The following is a 20388-nucleotide window of genomic DNA, read 5'->3' as shown; positions in this document are numbered from 1 at the left end:
TCTGACTGAATCACAGCGTATTTGAAAATATAAGTTCACCCAGAAATGAGAATTCAGTCATTATTTATTTCACCCTCATGCTGATGCAAAGGTTTGTAGCTTGCATAACATTTCTGGAGCTTCACAGCAAAACAACGTTGTAGCATTCTTCCAAACAACTGAAGTAGATGAGGGCCTTGTTTAAAAAAAAAAAATTAACCCCCTCCCCCCCCAAAAAAACCCATAAGATGACTCAAAACAGCTCATCAGGCATAACAAAAGTCTCCTGAGACCTAAAATGATTCAAAAAGACGTTATTTAAATCCTTCTTACATGGATGAGTAATAAATGAATAAATAAATAAATGCATAAACAACCTTTTTCCTGTAAGATCAACACTGTGAGGAAACTGAATGGAGACCATTTCATTCAAAATGTTAAGTATCTTTAGCCCCAACAACTTATAACACACATATAAAGGATCCTTCTCATTCTTGTTTATGTTCTAAAAATATTTGACATATTGTTCCAGACCCAATATTTAATTATATGATCTGTGGGTGAACAGAGCTTTCTTTTGTCTGCCAAAAATAGTATGCAAAGAAATATGCAGTATGACTCCCAGGACAATGACATTTACTATGTTCCGGGAGACATAGATTTCAGAGAACCAACTCCTATAAAAATACCAATAGATTTATTTGTGATTTGGGAGGAGCGGAGCTGTGTAATTATTACTGTCAACATTAATTACACTGGTAGAGCTCATCTACTCCATCTCAAACAGAAGCATCATGCGTCATTCCCTTGAAGCAACATCTGAAACACATCACTCCAAACTCATGTTTATAAACACTTTTAATGATTCAAGGTTCAAATTATGATCATGTTCCAAGTTGATATGATGAGCTTGATCTTTTTTTTAAAAAGTTGCTTATGTTCACATTCAGCAACATAATCATTCGTTGGGAGATGTGTTTCTCAGTCTAATATTCTTTCTAGTTCTGGTCTCCACTTCTCTTCGGCAGCTAAACGCTCCACTGTGTTCATCAGCTAGTTGCTTTCTGTGTCCGTTCGCCGTTTGGTGCTGAGCAGGTAAGTGTTCAGTGGGTTCTTAGAGGGCTTTCAGCAGCCTGCTGTGGCCTTAAAACTAACCGTGAGAGTAAATCCAAAACAGTAAAGCTGCAGCCAGACAGTTTAACAATGAGCTGAAACCTGCTATAAAAGCACTGCAGAACCAAGCAGAGCTGCAGCTTCAGAAAGAGATCCATTATCTTACGCTGGTGATGTTATTTGGACAGAGAGTCCTGCGTATGCCCGTCGTGAGCAGGGCTCAGTTGTGAAATGTTATGTTGCACACCCTTTTCATCTTTGGGAAATGGTGTAGTTTTGCCCATGTCTCATTTGCTGACATAGAAGGGGCGGGGTTTATTACCTATACCGCCAGCCACCAGGGGGCGATCAAGTGGTTCTGGCAACGCTTCTAAATCTATCATGTTGTCCATCTTTATTTACCAACCATGTTGTTACATTGTTGCTTTGTACATTATTTTTGCCAAAATATCGATTATATAGCCGTTTCAGGTAGAAATTGAAGTTCTGTAGTCCACAAAACTGGAGCTTCACAGCAAAAACAGCACTGCAGCCTTCTCACCAATAACTAAGGTAGATGGGGACTTGTTTTAAAGCATTAAAAAACAAACAAAACTCCCCAGAAAACTCCGCACAGCTTGTTTGGCATGAACCAAGTCCCGGGAAGCCCTGAAATTCCAAGTTAATTAGAAAAGAAAATACTTACAAACCTTTTATAATTCAACATCTTCACAGTAGCCTCTAAGCTAATAGCGTTAACACAGACCCTGTTTGAAATTGGTGCCTGAGCTCGACCGCACATCGTGGTTGTGAATAACTTCTTTTCAAATGAATGTGGGATCTGGTGGCATCTGGATGTGGAATATTTCAGTTGTTCAAGAGAACCCTGCAACACTGTTTTGCCTCGTAGCTCTATAAATGTTTTGTGGACCACAACACTTCATCTGCTTTTCCATCAGAATGAGGGTGGGGAGATGATTTTTGGTGAACAGAAGATTAACTTTACGGTTTTGAAAGTTGGGGTGAGGACACATGATGAAGATGAGTAGTGTGGCAGAAACATGTAAACATACATCATTTTTGATGATCTGTTTACAAACACACATACACACAAAACACTCAGACACACACACACAGAGCAGCAGGTGAAACATGAGCTTAGTTAAATCTGATACCTTCACAATAGCTCAGCCGCAGCCTGTGTCTCCAGCTCAGTCCACACACACACACACACACACACACACACACACACACACACACACACACACACACACACACACACACACACACACATAAAAGAGTGCAGGAATGCTCGGCTCAGGCTACATGGCACTCAGCTGCTCATCATTTTTTAATCAGTAGAAACCCCCCTCTGTGGCACGCCACACCACAGGAAAACACCTACAGCTACCGACACACATGGCATTTGCTCTCTTTCTCTGAATGTGACTACCTTTTTAAAAATAGCTCATGTTGAAATGCAGCTGAAATCCACAACAGCCCGGAGAAAAAAAAAGAAGCCTTTTTTTTTTTTTTTTTTTAAAAAGAGGCAGCCGAAAAATAAGCGCCTTTGTTTTCTCATGTCAGGATCGAGTTACAAACAATCAACATAGGACACCTGAACACCCCCCACCACCTCTAATTAGAGCCCTGAGGCCAATCACACACACACAGACACACACACACACACACACACACACACACACACACACACACACACAGACACAGAGACATTCATACATGTTGCATAAAAACATCACCACGCACCCTCCCATTGTCGCACCCTGACACGCACCGCTCACATGGCCTTTGCATGAGCGTTTCTATTTTCTAACAGCCTCCTGTGAAGCCAGTATGTAAGAAGGGAAGTCAAAAGGGGGAAGACTTCCTGTTCAGAGATGAGCCTGTTAATGTAGCCTAGGAGCCACTATCCCTAACGCTCAACAACGAGCGAAACAAGAGAGACAAGCAGTTGTGTAATGTGACAGCGATCCGCTCCAGGTGATGAATATAATCCACGACTCCTCCCAGTGGAAAACAAGATGACAATCGACGAGGATGCAAGAGGTGTTTGTGTCGTCCCCGATGTCTCCATTCATCTCGGCTGTTCTAAGACACCCTAACAGTTTGATTATCTCACAAGTGTGACTGCAATGAACAGCTCTTTTTAATTACCGATTAATTGTTTGGTTTCTCGAAAAATGTCAGCAAAAAGCGAAATTGCTAGCGAAATTCCCCAGACTACGGAAGCCCCGAGGGGTGAGTGACACATTTATTTTTCCTGGTGATCTGTTTTCTATGTCTGATAGATCACCAGGAAAAACTAAAAGTGTCACTTGCCCCTCAGGGCTTCCGTACCAGACCCTACTGTGATGTCATTAAATATTCAGCAAAGACTCCAAAATTCAAGGATCTGTGATATTTACTATCCCAGAAGGTTAAGAAAAAATTATGTGACCTCTGAAATTTTTGCTCAAAATGTTCTGAAAATACTTCCTTCGCACACGGCTTATTAAGCCGACGGTATCGCTGCCAGATATTCTCTCTCTCTCTCTGTATTTTGCAGTAAAGCAGAGTTTTTAAATGCCAGTCGGTGGAGACTTTCCAGCACTTTCCATCAACCAGCGTAGACTGGAGGGGGGAACAGCCATAGCTACAGCAAAAAAGAGTTTGTTGTCGTCATTGCCCGTCTACATTGTATATGGTCTGACTACTAATTTTCTGTTTCAGTTGTAGCTGCAGCTGCTGTTTATATCAATCATGCTTCTTTTGAATCATTTTACGCAATAAAGTTTGTCGAAGAGAAGGCCGAAAATAGTATTAAGTAGTAACTTGCTGTATTTGACTAACAGGTGAGATACAGTTTTCATGATTAGTCTCAGACGTGGACACTGAGGTCTGTCATAGCAGAACAGCAAAAATGAGCCTAGACTGTAGGGGATAATGAAAGCAAAAACAGGACAGAGTTAGAAAGGTTATGCACAGTGTTATTAGAGTAGGGAATCAGACAGTTAAACATGAAGAATACGCCTAAAAGTCTCACACAGAGCTCATAGTAAAGTAGTGGTGCTGTGAAACACTGTTTTCCAGAATGGCCGATTGACAATTTTGTGTCTAGAATCACAGCAATGTGCCAGCAAAGACAAGTGAGAAGGCTGCAAACACGAATGTCGAGTCACAACCCTTTGGTTATGATCTCGTTAGACTCAGGCTCAAAAAAAACACTTGGTTAGGGAAAAGATCATGTTCGGCTTAAATACCTGCTTCGGTTGCAACAAACATACAAATGTTGAATCACTGCGGTCCCGCCTCAAAAATATCCCGTGGTTTTTACATTTAAAAACGTCGAAGCGGAGTCTCAAACTGTGCTCACTGGCTTGGCAGCCTTCTCACCCGTAACTCCTCCACCATCCATCCCCTCAACCTCACAATATGGTGGTTGGGTCATAAGCGGTCAGACGTGAACGTGATGTGACAAGTTTTGTAGAAATGTCAACGGACAAACAGGAACGAATCAGTGTTTTGCAGAAATGTTAACTGCCATCGTTTATCACGTTGATCGGGCTGACAGTGTATGACTCCGATTCTTATATCTTGAAAGATAGGAGACGCTTTTTAACATATTTTTTAGGCTTTGTTTACAAAAAAACGCCACGGGACACCTTTAACTCTGCTACAGGTTACGCTAGTAAGTATAACCTAATCGTGAGAGGCATCAATGCATATTTATCATGACGTTAAAGTGGCGTTAAGGCGTCAAAATGTCACCTGTATGTGATAACATTCTGCAATTATTTTTCTTGACTAATTCGCTGACGATTTACCTACTTGTTCAGCATTAGTCATGAGAAAGTAATCCAGCAATTACTCTCCAGGCTGAATGTTGCCGTTGATTTTCCCCGAGCATGCCACTGCTCGTGGAATAACTCACAACCAAACTGTATTGGGCGTTGGGTCATTGAGCTACTGAGTGCTGTTCAAACAAACCTAAAGGGCGCGCACACCCTGAGAAGCAACTCTCCATGATGGCTAGTAACCAGTGAGCCTTGAGGGCTTCAGAGTGAGTTCGAGTAAAATATAAACTATAACCCTGAATCCTCAGCAAGTGTGTGTCCGTGTGTGTATGTGTGGGACCCAGCAGCGATGGACTATCCCAGGCTGTGCATTCCCCAGACAAATGCAACTTCAAAGATCAGGTTATAAATGTAGGTGTAAGCATTATAGCGCGTGGGTTCAATCCATGCATCCATGCCAGTGGTGCACAGGTACACAAAATGCGAGTGTGTGTGCGTGAGTGTGTGTGTGCACAAGCAACAGTTGGGAGCCCGTGAAGCTGCACGATGCGGATCAGGAGCTCTCGAACTCAATAGTGTGCTAATCCCCTCGCAGCTACGCCGCCTTCTCCCTGGACAGCTGCCACTCCGGCCCTTTAGTCTCACCAAGTAAGCCACGTCTGACCACGGCACCTTTCCCACGCATGGGATAAACAATCCTCTGTTAGTGTGTGTGTGTGTCTGTGTGTGTGAGAATGGGAGTGTAATGTGATTAGATGCGCAGCTACTGACACTGAATCACACTGGAACCAACGGGAGTCATTTCTATAAATACAGATGTATGACAAGAGGAAAAAAGCCACTGTAATGCAAAGCGTATGACACACTGCTGCACTACCGGGGGATTTTCTTATCTGTCACAGACACCCAGAACATGCAAATCAATTGACCTTGCATGACGTCACTCTTCTTTGCAGAGGTTGTGTCGCTCGATAATGTGTAACGTGGACGAGGAAGCTGTGGAGATACGTGGCTTCATTTGATTATGGCGTGATTCAACTGTCGTGTTGTACCGGCGCCACACAGGGGGACAGCAGGCCGGGCTAAATGAGTTGTTGACGGTGGTGGAAAGTACCAAAGTCGTTAAGTAGACTTTTAAAGGTGGTTCTTTTGTGCTACTGTATACTATACTCCACCACATTCCTGGAAATATTGTATGTATGTATTTATTGTATGCCACTTTTCATGTAAATTTGTGTAGCAGAGCTTTGTTTAATCTCATTTCTAACCTTCATCGACGTCTCACGACTCTACAGATTTGTCATGCAACCCTCAAACAGGCAAGTGCTGCAGGTTTAACTACTTTATAGTGGATAAAGAAGTTAAACCAGCAGTACTCGCCCGTTTCTTTGCATAATGAGTATGCTGTACTTCGGCTTATGCGGGAATTTGAATGCAAGACTTACTTTTTTTTAAACCCACACAACCTTATTTTCTAGCCAAGATCCAAAGCTTACCAAAGGCGCCAAATATATCTGGCTACATTTTTGGGGGAAATTGTTTCTTGGAGGGTGTTTTAGCAGAGTCTCTAAACCAAAATTACACACGAATTATTCATGACATTTTTTCCCCATTGTTTTTCCTAACAACGTGAGGTCAAGTGGGTCCATCCCAGAACATCTACAGGGACTGCAGCCGATGCAATACAACATTTTAGAAGAACAAAGAAAACAGAGACATAACAAAAAGCTTGAATACAAAACTCTCTGTGATGAACTGCAACGATGAGTTAATTAATTGATCAAAAGTAAAATTCATCTACAACTGTTAATTGTTATTTTTCAAGCAAAAAGTCAAACATTTAGTGGTTACAGCCTCTCAGATATGACAGTTTGAGGATTCATGTTATGTGTAAAAGAACTGAATATATTTGGGGTCTTGAAGAAAAAAAGAAAAAGAAAATTACAATGTCATTCTACAATTCTCAGTTGCAGCCCTATAATCAAGTATATTTTTTATAGTGCTGTGTTGGTTGCTTTTACAAAAGTAAAGGACCTGCTTCCAAATGAGCAACTGATTGAGTTTTATGAATGAAACCCCTGGATGTAAAATGCATCAAGCAGTCTGTGGAGCTCCTTAGACAGTTAAAGATTACATATTGCACAAGCAAACACACACACACACACACACACACACACACGCAGATGGACACACAGACACACGTGCAGATGATTTGGATTCCGAACTTGGCCTCTTTGTTTCTGGAGCATCCCAAATGCCAGCAGGTCACCCTGTGGCCTCTGTGAAATGTCACTGTGTCAGGCTGTGGCGATTGATGGTGGCACCCTCATTAAACGTGATCAGGAGAATTAACCTTTTGTCTGTAACGATCAGCCTGGCCCCGAACGCCACTCTGCCCTCGGCCCTTTGGCTACGTGTGTCGCTTTGTGTGTGTGTGTATGTGTGTATGTGTGTGTGTGTGTGTGTGTTTGCTTTTCGTCCACAATGTTTTGGTTTTTTTGCACTCCACTGTTGAAAAGGAGTTCAGATAAAGGAAAGCGTTCGGGCCTGTGGGCAACAACAACGATTTAGGTTACAGAACACAAAGAAGCACAGTGAGCTTGTTGTCTGTGTCCTCAGCCGAAGCTACTTGAGTCCACCTGCTCCCCACATGAACATCACTGCTACTCAATACACTCGCTCCTCCTAGTGGGAGAGTATGACTGGTGGTTGTACTGCACCTGGAACATCATTCCTCCCCTGTTCCAGTTTCTTCTGTAACTCATCAGCTTGATTTACGCAGATTTTTTGGAATCTTAACAAACTAAAGCGTAAAGATCCAAAGTGTGAATGCTTTATCTCAAGTTTTATGTGCAGCCACTGGTCTAACACGGTCTGGCAACATCACTGTTCTTACAGGGAGAGTCTGCCCTCTTGTGGTTTCTAACTTTTATCACAATTACTTGAGAAATAAACCTAAGAAATACTCAGTTTTATACAACTTGTGAGTTTATATGAACAATAACTAATTATAGTTTCATCATATGTAACATTAACCCTCTACTGCACGAGTTGTTTTGTTGATGGACAAAAATCTTTCACCAATTTTTTGTTGCATTGAGATCTTCTGATGATATACAAATAAAGAACAAAATAAGACAAATTTCATTAATGTAAAAAAAAAAAAGAAGTTATGCATAGAATATCTTCCTAGATAGGAGGAACGTTTTCTTATTTTTCATTTTTCTTATTTTTTATTTTATTTTTTTTCACAGTATTTAAGTGATGGGGGTGTAAGAAAAATAGAAAGGCATCAAGGCATCAATTAGGTCATGATAAAATGGACACTTCTTTATGAAGTCATTCAGTTTTCAAATGTACTTGTCTTTATTTAGAGGCATTACTTCCTTCTGTGAAACAGAGGTGGAAACCACATTTACTGTGCACAAAAATACAACAAATGTGTTCAACTACACGCTTCTTACTTCCACCCTCCACTTCATCATTGTGTTATAAATGAAAAGTATGCCTAATCCTTCGGTTATGGTTTCTCTTTTGTTTTTCAGAAGCATGCATGTTGGTTGGGGTGGTGATAAATCCTAAGTAACGACCTCTAACACCTGATTCAGGGATCACATCTTCCTTGCTATCACTGTCCTCACTGTGCACAGGGCAGGAACTGAATCACCGATCAGGTTCCCATAAACCATAACATGTCCCTTTGTCCGTTGTCGCTTTGGATGGTAGAGGTTAGTAGCTGAAGGTTCATGTTCCCCAGAGGATGAATTGAAAAAAACATTATCGATCCTTTAGCTTTAAACCAAGCATCGTAATTACCACGAAAAATTTAATTCTTACAAAACTTTGGTTTATGATTAAATACCTGCAAACTAATCACATTCCCATCAGTTTCAGCCACACTTTGCATTCTGTGCTACATTGTGTGCTAAGGGATGGATGCTTAACACAAACACTGTGATAATGCTTGTTTCTCAATATATTCTCTTGAATTCAGGGCCTGGCATTACATTATGCACACTTCAGTTCATTATTCATCTGAAACAAGTCATTAGATATTAAAAAAGTGTAAAAATTCAAATATTTATAAATGGGACCACTTTGTGGTGAATCAGGGAAACAAAGTGCAGTACATGATTAAATGAGGCTGGTACTCTGCCTTTATTTATGGATGTCTACATGTTCTTGCACCTGTGTGCTGCACATCACACCAGTTTTACAGTAAGAAGGAACTGCTGAGGTTCTAGTTTTGGAACAACAAAAAAAAAATAGTGACGTGCAATTGAATCTATAGGAGGCCCACAGTTGGGGAAACTCCCTTTGCGTATTTTTTAAAGAATGTCCACACTTCAACAACTTAATCTAAGCCACATCTTTACAACCTCTGCTGAACATACACCCTTCCCTAGATGTTTCTACACATACTTGCAAACTATTCTTCCATCTCCTTCATTCTTTCAGCCCCTTTTCTCTCTGTTCTCGCTCTCTAACCAAGACGAGGTTTTTGGCTGGCCTCCCTTGAAACCGCAGGGTAAAAATGTACAACAGTAACCCTTCACAGGCTCCATTTCCTCCACTGTCTCTCCTGGATCGCTCTTCGAGGGTTATGACGGGGGCAGTGGGGCTGGTGTGAAGCGACTCACAGACTGTGCCGTACTGTGCAGACTCACTTTCATCTAGCATACTTTCATACTCTCTCCTCTGTTCTCTGGCACGTCAACACACGCTCACTTTCACTTTGCGTCATCGCTCACCGGGACCGTAGTTTAAAAAAAAAGAGGAAGTTTATACAACTTTGAGAGAAAAGAAAACGCTCCCCAGAATATGACTGTTCTATGCCAGTGGCTTGTGGTTTTTTTTTTTTTGCACCGGAGCTGGCCACATCTCAACCGATACCCCCTCTTAAGTACGACTCGCTCGGCGCTGGTTTTACCCCAGCCAACTATAATGGGAAATGTTTTTCCAGCCTGCGAGCTTTTCCCGGAGCAGCGCACGGTGCATTTTAATGTGTAGGCATGTGTCTTAAAGCCCTAAATGGAAGCAGATGTTCCAGCCGAAGAGTAAAAGTTTACATAAGGCTGTAATCAAGCGAGGGATATTTCTTTCTCTTTTTTTGTGTTTTTTTTTTTTTCCTTCCAGTAATGTGAATCTATTTTTCTGTTCTAAATGAGCCCGGTGCGCTTGCATTGTGCGCATGGCTGAACTGTGCCGGGTTGTGTCGAGCTATGCAGCCACATATGGGAGTGATTACAGTCCAGTGTTTATCAGACCTCACTGAGGGACATACTGAGCGGCTGAGCAGAGCACGACCAGCCTGACACACTATTTCAATTTCTCAGCTAAAACCTTCTTTGGAAACCCGACAAGGGATTCATTGCAACAACAGTGTGTCATAATTCTGAGAAGCGCCATCATCTCCTTTTTGTTAAATAATGGATTACTCATGCACTGATTTTTACACAACAAAGTCAGTTTACACGGCTTGGCGAGCACTCGTGCATATGTGAAAACAAGTTGATGCGGCTTGAGTCAGTGTCTGTGGGGCTGATACGTTTAAAAATAAAAAAAATCTAATGCCGTGTTTGTCCTGCAGCTTCCTCCTCATCTCCGCTTCAGGCTAGCAGGTGGAGTCACAGGCGAGAGGGTTGCCAAGCCAGGGACCACAGTTCAAGCCTGTGTTTCAACATTTGCGAAACCACCGGGTATCTTTCAGGACACCTTCATCTGGAGACATCTCCAGCTGTGTTTGTGTCGGCCGGAGCAGGTATTTTAAGCCAACACACGATCCTTTCCTTACACTAACCAGGCCTGAACCGAGCCAGAGCAGAAGTGCAGTGTTGTCACAGCGTTGTTTCAACACATCCATGGTTTGCAGAAACACTGTCTGCCAACATTTATTCTGGGGATTGGGTTGAATGAACTGAATGTGACGCAGTGGAAATGTTTTAACAAGGAAGATAAATGTTCCGAATAAAAAAGATGATATCTTTGGTTCTGTTGGGTTGGTTTTTCTGGGTTTACAGTGTTGTAACAGTGATATGCCTTAATGGATTGAGTGCTATTTTAAGTATACTCACTGTGAATATGTCCTTGTTTCCTCCCTTTCTCTTTTATGACAAACCAGATATCTTTGGTTTTTGGACTGTCGGTTTGCCAAAACAAGCCATTTGAAAATGTCACAGTGATTCTGAGATGGACGTTTTATTGCTATTATCGAACAGTGAGCGTCCTCTTAACCCTAACACCAGCATGGACAATTTTCAAAATGTTCCCTTATCAGTAATTATAACGCCTGTCTGTCAGGAGCAAATGGAGATGTCAAGTGATGGTGTGATAGAATGACAAGTGCACAGATGGAGGAGGGGTGGATCGATGAGCTCCAAACTAACAGGGTTTTTTTTTTACCTTTATTTATCAAGGGAGCTTTCACTGAAAGCGCTGCTCTCTTTTCAGGAACGCTGTGATGACATTCACACAGTTACACATGGAAGCTGCTCAGTTCAGCCACAGTTTGATCTGCCTGCTGCTGAGCAGTTGGGGTTAAGCTCATGGACCTTGTACCTCAGCGGTGGTAATGAGGGAAGGGCAAGCACTGCCTTTCACTTTTACTGGCAAAACTCTGTTCACAAGCTTGCTTCCCTAACCTATAGGCCCAAACAGCATGGCATTGTGGGTAATGTACAGTAGGCACCAGGTTTTGAAAGGGTGAAATCTCTGGTTTTGCTGTATCGATTTTGACTGAAGTTTAGTGCAATGCTAGACCAGTGGACTGCTTTTGCAAAACCTACATCACCCAATATGCAACACACAAAGAGTGACATCACTGGAGGCAACTTATCAGCTTACATGCAGCTTCCTCTTTATGCTTATATGTACAGTATAGTGATACTCCCCAAAACCTGTAAGCACACTTTAATGTGTAAAATTGGTGGAGTTACCCTTTAACGACAACATACTTTGTCATTTAGTGTGAAGGACTTGTGGACCTAATGATAAATCGTGACAAACTTGATTGACAGAATAAAAATAATGATGAGTTGCAGCCCTGCGTCTTACAGAAATCACACTGAAACCGTCAAAACTGCGTCTTCATTCCCTCTCGTTTGAAAATCTGTGCGTGAGCTCTGCTTCTAATGCGCGTCTGAGAGCTACATAACCTTCGCACCATGCAAAGCGGAGGAGTGCCTTAAGTCAGCAAAAATGTCAGTAAGCCCATCAATTCAGGTCCCCGCCGGGTGCTTTATGACAGACTGTAACGCAGAGGGAGACCCCAGCAGCCCTGAACCCATCACAGACACTTTTACTGAGCCTGCTAGAGAGCACATCAATATGGTCCTACACATGAACGGGCTGTTAGTGCGTCCCTGCATCTGAAAAACATAGAAAACGTGTCTGACATTCACAACACATGTTCTTCATTCACATGCCGTTTGAAGCCTACTGTAAAAGCTTCACCAGGAAACCACAAGAGGACAAGCCCTAATACATGTTTCCTTCTCTTTTTTTTTTCTTTCTCCTTAAAGGCACATATAAGCACAACTCTGCTCACCCGCTCCTTCACAGAGCACATGAACGCAGCACGATGCACCTCAAACAACATCTGGCCCAAGTCTTGTGCCAATCTGACAAGCAGCATGCTACGGCAAAACCCCCTGGCAACGGCAGTCACATAACATTGTGGGTTTGTTTTGCAGGGAGGGAGGTTAACGAAGACACTGGTAGTATTTTCAAAGCAAGCGCACCCAAATAACCTCTGAAATGAGGAGTGCGAGAGGGGGCGAGTGAGTAAAAGCGTGTGAGAGTTTCGGCGGCTGCAGCCCGCCAAGGATCTATTTTTGTTCTGTTAATGTGGCTGCAGTTGCAAGGTGAAGTTATCGCTGTTTTATGAGAAGCTTATTTTGTCCAGAGAGTGAATGGAGACAAAGTAAAGGAGAGGCAGGATTGATTAATGAACAGCACACATTTCAAAGCCAACTAATCCAGGGCTGTCCGACCTAATCTTTCCCCACATTGTGAACAGGCTCCTTATCACAGCGTATTTGTTAGGTCTGCGTTACAAAATTAAACAATAGTAACATGTCCTGATCACACATTGCCCCGTGTTAGCCCGATGATTAATGAGCCTCTCTTCCCTCACGGTCCAGTAATGTGCTCAAACGGCTCCCTGCAGGCGCATGCCTTTCCTTAAATGAACTACAAATGTTCTGTTGTGGATTGACAGCCAGTGAGGTTAGTTTCCACCACAACAGAATTTGCTGATGGTGGCACTGAATTCATAGAAAGCACACTGCTGTCTTTTCCTAAATGGTGGAAGCTGGCTTCATCACACTTCCTCGAGGGGTGAGTGTTTGTATGATTGCTGGTTCGTGGTTCACATAATTTCCCCTCGTTTTTCTGGCACCTTGTTAGAGTGATGAAGGTCAGGAACATAATTTTAATAGAGCGACACGGTGGCCATTTTCCTCTACAATCACATTCATTTTTGGAGGCTGAAATGTTGCACTAGTGAGAATGTAATTTCAAGACAAAACAACATATTTAATAACCCATCAGCTATGGTTAGCACTCAACCTCCTCCACTGCTTGATTACATCCAGTGCTATTTAAATAAAATTCACTCAGTTTCTGTCGTATTGTGTAACAATATCAAACACTAACGTTAGCTAGGAAGTGTTTGAATGCTACAGTTAGCTGTTGTCTGATGGAAGCTATTGACTAATGATATCTTGTTATTATTTTACCACTTCCTGATTGATCAGCAACTAAGATAATGGACGGTGAAAATCTGGAGGGATTTCTAGGTATAACAATATTTCATAAATGCCATTAGCGTCCGTTAGACAACAGCTAAAAATAGAATTCAACCACTTTTTAGCTAATATAAAGGTGTAATTAGTTCCACTGTGTTTCCTTTCCATGCTTGATGAAATTTCAAATGTTAACAAAGACAGCGATTTTCATTTGCCATTGTCATTAGCTGTTAACCATTAGCCTCTGTTAGGCAACAGTTAACGTTAGCACTCAAACACTTCCTCACTAACATAACTGTTTGATTATGTTACATGATACAATAAGAACTTTATTTCAAAATATCAACACAACTATTGGACCTCTTTATTTAAGTCTGGAAATGAAACGTATTGGATGTAATCAAACAGTAAAGTTAGCTAGGAAGTGGTTGAATGCTAATATTAGTTGTTGGCTAAAGGAAGCTAATGGGTTACCACTTATGTTGTTCCGTCTGTCGTTAGCATTCATTCATTCGTAAATTAATTCTAAAATATCGGCACACATCAGCACACATTTATTTAAGCCTGAAAGTGAAACGTGCGGGATGTAATCAAATGCTAATGTTAGCAAGGAAGTGGCCGAACTCAACATTAGCTACTGAGTTTTTAGAACAAAATAGTTGTTCCCCTCCTTCACACCATTTTCCTCCAGCTCATCATATCCAGATCTTCACTCATTCATTTTCGTCCAATCAACACCAACAGTGTTTCCATCAGGGGGGCTGTTCTAGTACTTCTCAAAATATAATGGACATCACGACGGGGCCTCCTCAGACCAAAGACTCATATTTCATATCTGATTGTGCAAATGGCAATAAAAACATTATTTCTTCACTCAGAATGAAGTCCATCTTTCTGATGCCAGTTCATGATCAGAGCCGAGCCAGTGATTTCTTGGCTCCTCCACGCGTCACCTTGTAGCCTAATCTCGTTTACACACAACCAGCCAACGTTGACTGGAAGTGAGGAAGAGAGTTCAGAGACAGGCAGAGTTAACAGCCTCAATTGTTGCCGCTGTTGTTATGAAAATGAATGGAAAAGACATTAATAGGTGAGGATTTGTTTTTCCTGGACAACATCCAGACTCTCTTTCTGTTTCCAAAGCTCAAGACTCGGGGCAAAGAACTTGAAAAAAGTTGTGTGTGTGTGCTTGCTTGTGCGGCAGCATGATAAGCTCAAATTTCTTAAAAAGAGTAATCCACTCATTTAGCAGTCCTATAACACTCGTGGTGGACATACAGAGTTACAGAGGTTAGGTTCCAGATTTTTTCAGTTTCAGACTTGTAGTCATAAATTTATCATCACGGCAATTTATCAGGCAAAAGGCTTTATTCAACATATTTTTCACTAATGCATCAACACCTCCTAAGACCTGTTAACAGACTTTGATGTGTAAAATTGATGGCATTCTCTTCTGACAAATGTGGACACACACACACACACACAATTGTGTATGTGCATACTCTCAAGTTACAGATCATGAACCAACCGTCAACCACCGTAGAAGAGAACAACAGCCAAAAAACTGGTTGCAGAAGTGAGCTCAACTTTTCTGCTTTCACCTGCAACTCTGCGGCTACCTGCTGTCAGTGAGGATACGTGCCAACTGGCAGTCCGCTGACTTTGTTGGATAAGGCTTAGTCACCATGAAGCAGCGTCCAAAACACAGTCAGAAATAATAAAGTGATGTGATGTGTTTGTCCCAAAGCAGATTACCATCAGGGGATTAGAACAGATCATGACAACTTTACACAAGGGATGGAGTAATGTGGGTTTTTCTCAGGGCCGATGTGGACTCATAACAGATCTACATATACGGTAAAAAATAAAAAACTCAGTGTCAAAATGTCTTAAAAACGATGATGTAATGTAACTTTCTACTATATACTCAAGTATTGTTTAATACAATTTTGATGTACTTAACAAAACTGACTATTTCCATTTTCTGCTACTATATCTCTGCTTCTCCACTTAATTCATTTGATAACTTGAGTTACCTTGCAGACTCTTCAGTGTTGCTATTGTTTGTGATGTGTAACCAATCAGACAGTGTTGTGGGTGGGACATTGAATGAAACTACACAGTGCTGACTACAGACAGACGAAGGATGCTGCATCAGAGCCAAAGTTTCAACATTTTAAATGAATGCATTTCATCGGCAATTGGTAATTCTACATCATTTTTAGTTGTAGAGGGTTTTTTTACATACACACTTTTTTTTTTACATGTCTCTCACACCAGTGGTCGAAAGTACCAAAGTACATTTACTTACTATCTTACCCTTTTAACTTCTCAAAGAGTTTCACTAATAAATGGAGGCCCAAAGAGGTCAAATTACCCAACATTTCACCAAGAAAGTATTGTCAGGCAAAACTAATAAAAACGTTTGCCCCAGAACTTTTTTTTTGTTATAATTTCCAACGACATTAATCATCTCAGAACCCCTCAGATTTATCTTGGGACCCTTTGGAGGGGGTCGACATCGATGTTTGGAACTACGTCTACAATAGCTACTGTATATTAGAAGTAGTTAAGACTAGCTTCACCTCCGCCAGCTACAACAGTAAAATGCTGCAATCCTAAGGGCGATCTAATAACGGCATATAAATAATATATCAGTGACAGCAGCCATTTAGCTGCAGAATAAGTGCTTTAATCCGAGATGGTATATTTTGGTGATTATACCTGAATGAAGGACTTTAACATGTTATTGGGACTTTTCCTCAAGTTAAGGATCTGAGTTTTTTTCTCCACCACTGCCTCACTATGTAGCGTGGAGGAAGAAAAAGAGGGCAGATCGATGCCGAGATAAAAACTACCTCATGACATACTTCCACAGGCAAACATATGGAAACACTTCAGCCTGTGTGTGTGTATGGGCTCGAGCATGTTATTCATGTGAAAGCAGGTTCTTAAAATACTGTGTGTGTCCTCATGAAGCTGTCCACATGTGTCGGATCTGTTTGGCCACACGTCTCTGCAGTACAATGAATTATACACAGACTTCTTCTCAGCAGCCCCTTACTTGAGTGTCTTCAAATCCCCTCAGTACAGTGGAGAATCTATTTCCCTATGCAGTAGCACTTCAGGCCCGTCTCTGATTGATTGTCTGTTAAACTGCAAGTGTCTGAGAGACAGTCTGCCAGGAAGCCTTACAGTGGGACTCCACGGCACACTGAGAGGGAATGAGCTCCCTCACTACACAGGATAAATCAAGCTAATTAGAAGGGATGTGTAATTTGAAAGTAAGTGCTTGGCACAAAACCGGCCAAATCTCGCCCCCGCATTCACCCTGAATACAGTACATGCCTCTATTTGGGAAAAGTGGGACCTGGCAGGCTGGATGCTGGAGGCATCTCCAGACACACAAGTCTCACCATCACACACACAAATACTGAGAGTCATCAGCTGAAGGAGAAATGAAATGAAGATTCAGAAGTAAATATGCACTTCTGCACACCTCCGCAGCTCGTCTGAAATAGCAGGAAATTATCGTGGAGGTGGGAGGAGGGAGGGCGATGTGACCGGCACAAGAATCTACAGATGATTTAATCAAGATGATAAGAAGTGAGGCTCCAAGGATTAGTCGATTAATCGATTGGCTGATGGAAAGAAACGCCAAACAGTTTGATGGTTTCAAGTTATCAGATGGGAGATTTTCTTTCATTGTAGTGAACAGAAGATTTGGAGAGTCCGGACTCCAAATAATACATTTATTGATGTTGCTCTGTAATCTAAAATAATCAATTGGACATTTTTTTTACCCAAATTAGAACTCAGTGGGTTATTTTCACCTTGTACCTTGTATACAAGCTAAACCTGACACATGTAGTTTGTATTGTTAGGCCATCTAAATATAAAGCAAGGAATTTCTGACTGTCTGTCAGTATGTGATCTGCATACCTCAAGAACTGTTCATCTGATCTACTTCACACTTGGCAAGTGTGTTGCTGAGGACCCAAGGAAGCGCAGTATCAAATTTGGTGCAATTTTGACACATGATCTCCCTCATTTGATCGGGAGGCAAATGTAAACAACACCCTGCTGGAGAAAAACAGCATAGACCAGCACCAAAACACAACATATGCTGGTCTTGCTGGTGACTGGTCACCAGCAAGACCAGTTTATAAGCATATGAGACCAGCCCCTTTTACAGAAGGTAAGATTTTATGTTTCTGTCAAAATTACTTTTCTATCTTACATAAGCTTCAAGGACTAGAAAGCAAAATGGAGATTAGCGGGTCTGCAGCAACTTGCTGCTGTCCGATAAAAATACAAAAGCAGATTCTGGAGTGTCTGGATTAGTGTGGAGAAGCAGGCTTTCTATTCTTCTGCAAGAAGGTGTGTTTTCAGGTTTCTGTCGACAGTAGTGTGCTAGCTAATGTTAGCCTCAAGGGCTGCATTGTTTACCGCTGCTTGGCAACACCCTCAGCTGCTCCAGGATGCCTCTCTCATTGGATGTTGTGACAATACAGACATATTAATCCACATTTTAAAACATATATATCTAACCTGTTTGATATTATTGGAACAGCCCTGATGAGTCTGTGAGCAGTTCAGGAGGCTTCAGACTGGATCTGTAACCCCTCAAGTTACCAGATAATCTGTGGTGAACAGCATGTTTTGAATGGGCACTGCTCTGATAATATATTGAAAATAATTGCTGTTTTAATGGTTAATGGAAATAATCATCTGTTGCAGCCCTGATGAGAACACCTCCCAGCTTACTGAATCCATTGTGTGCTATTGTGTTCTGACAAACTTGCTACCACAACCTCTTGTCAAACAGTCCCCACCTAGGAAGTCTTGTGTACACTGAGGTGTTATGCAAAGAGGAAGGAACTGGTGTGTCACCAGTAAAAGTGAAATTCTCCAAATAATACCAGCTATTCACTGGTCCAAACAGCTTACAAGCCTCTGATGAATGACTTGGAGCACGGACCACACAGAGAGGAAAGACATCCAAACAGCTCGGTGGCACACAGCCGGTGCCATCCTGTTGGAGCTGCCCGCAGAGGCCAAATATCTGCGAAAAGCTCCAGGAGGTTTGCCAGGAACCAGTTGTACCACACTGAGAAGTCATATCAACCGCCCATTATGTGGTCTAGCTGTCAGCACCCCCTGCTTTCATGTGTCTGTCGCATGAGGATGAGAGTGAACTCACAGGTGTAACCTACAACAGGTGATGTGATCCCTGAAATCATCTCATGTAAAGTATTTTTTATTTATTTATTTGTTAATTGGGTTGGGTTGGGATGGAAACCTGCATATTCTCAACCTCCCCACCCCCCCACCCACAGCAGCGTGATTGGACAGAATTGGGGCACTGTGGTGGCTGGGATGCCCAATCAATACCTAATTTTGCCTATGAGATGACGATCGACGGCGTCCTGCCACTAAGCAGCTCTGTCACCGTCGCAGAGTCAGGTGCAGACGAAATGAATCCGTGCGTAACGCTCCCCCCGCCACACACACACACACACACACACACAGTCCGAGAGGACATGTGAACGCACGGTGTTTGGATCAGATGCGACGAGATGAACAAAAAGACATCAGGGTGTGATTTTTCTGTCTGAAAATCAGACCTGGTTTTCAGGCTGCACTCTTCTTTTTATTTTTGGGTACAAAATGTTTTTGGGGGGGCATCCCTCCGCTCCTCATCACCGCGCGCACACGCACACGGCAAATCCTGGCTAAACCACCGATCCACAAGGTGAAAGACACGCATCACAAACTCACTGTGGGGGCTTGTGTGGAAGTGCCACTCGCATGCGGGGAGGCTGCAGTGTTCTGTGGGATAGTCTCGCCCTCCTGTCCCAGACAATCAAAAATGTTGGACCTACCTGGTAATCTCGAAGCTGCAACCTTTCCGAAGGAGCAGCGCTCTCTTCCGCATGATGCCTTTGTCTCTGCCGAGGTACACATTTTTATCTGAATTCATGGGTGCTGGGCGTTCAGGGAAACGGCTTCCTTTCCAAGGGTGGTTTAAAAAAAAAAAAAAGAAAAAGAAAGAAAAGTCAAAAAAACAAGAGCAGCGGACTGCGAGAGGCGGAAGGAGAGAGAGAACCAGGAGGAGAGGTGGAAGAGGAGGAGGGAAAGAAAAAAAAAAATCCTTTTGGACGCTCGGTCCACCTCAGCGGAGCAATCAAAGTGAGCTGTGAGTGAGACTTTTCTCCCACCGGGTCAGGCTACACGAAAAACGCGGTGTGTGGAGGCTGTCAGACGTGCATGATGTCCGGGGTCGGTGGTGTCTCCATGCGGGCTGTAGTAGCGGGAGCTGCTGCAGATGTACAACCTGAGCGGACTGAGTGCTGAGGAGTCTGCCCGGCTCCAGAGATCCTCAACTGTGGAGCCCACAGCGCTCCTTCAGCTTCAGCCCGGCACTGAGTGGCTGAGAGGCAGTGACTTCATGAACCTGATGGAGAGAGAGAGAGAGAGAGAGACACACACACACACACACACACACACACACACACCGAGAGCGAGTGAGAGAGAGACACACACAGAGAGGGAGGGAGGGAGAAACGTTGGTGGTGACACTATCAGTAAGTGTTAGTGTGTGTGTGTGTGTGTGTGTTTACAGCGTGTGAAAGGAGGACTGACAGAGTGAGAGTTGACTTTATTGTCTGTGTTTCTAGCCTGCAGTAGAAAACAGAACTGATGCTGATATTTTTTACATTTTAGGGCATTTATCAGACCCTTTTGTCCAAAGCGACTCACAGTAATTCATGCAT

General features: G+C 42.5%; 1 protein-coding gene across 5 annotated transcripts in view; it reads right to left on the bottom strand.

Moving 5' to 3' along the window:
• Positions 1-20090, bottom strand: part of garnl3 (GTPase activating Rap/RanGAP domain like 3) — a 77473-nt gene extending 57383 nt beyond the window's left edge. For 3 of the 5 annotated variants that reach the window (XM_030435239.1, XM_030435243.1, XM_030435241.1), the window contains exon 1: positions 19498-20089. In XM_030435239.1, coding sequence (XP_030291099.1) covers positions 19498-19595 — 98 coding nt within the window. In that variant the 5' untranslated portion in view covers positions 19596-20089. Of the gene's footprint in view, positions 1-19497 lie in introns of all 5 variants that reach the window. The other 2 variants (XM_030435244.1, XM_030435240.1) reach the window with 2 other exon arrangements.
• Positions 20091-20388: the final 298 nt, after the last annotated feature.

The sequence above is a fragment of the Sparus aurata genome, chromosome 12, assembly GCF_900880675.1.
Source record: "Sparus aurata chromosome 12, fSpaAur1.1, whole genome shotgun sequence".
In the NCBI taxonomy this organism is placed as follows: Eukaryota; Metazoa; Chordata; class Actinopteri; order Spariformes; family Sparidae; genus Sparus; species Sparus aurata.
The sequence above is the reverse complement of the archived record's forward strand: the minus strand, read 5'-3'. Positions and strand labels throughout refer to the sequence as shown.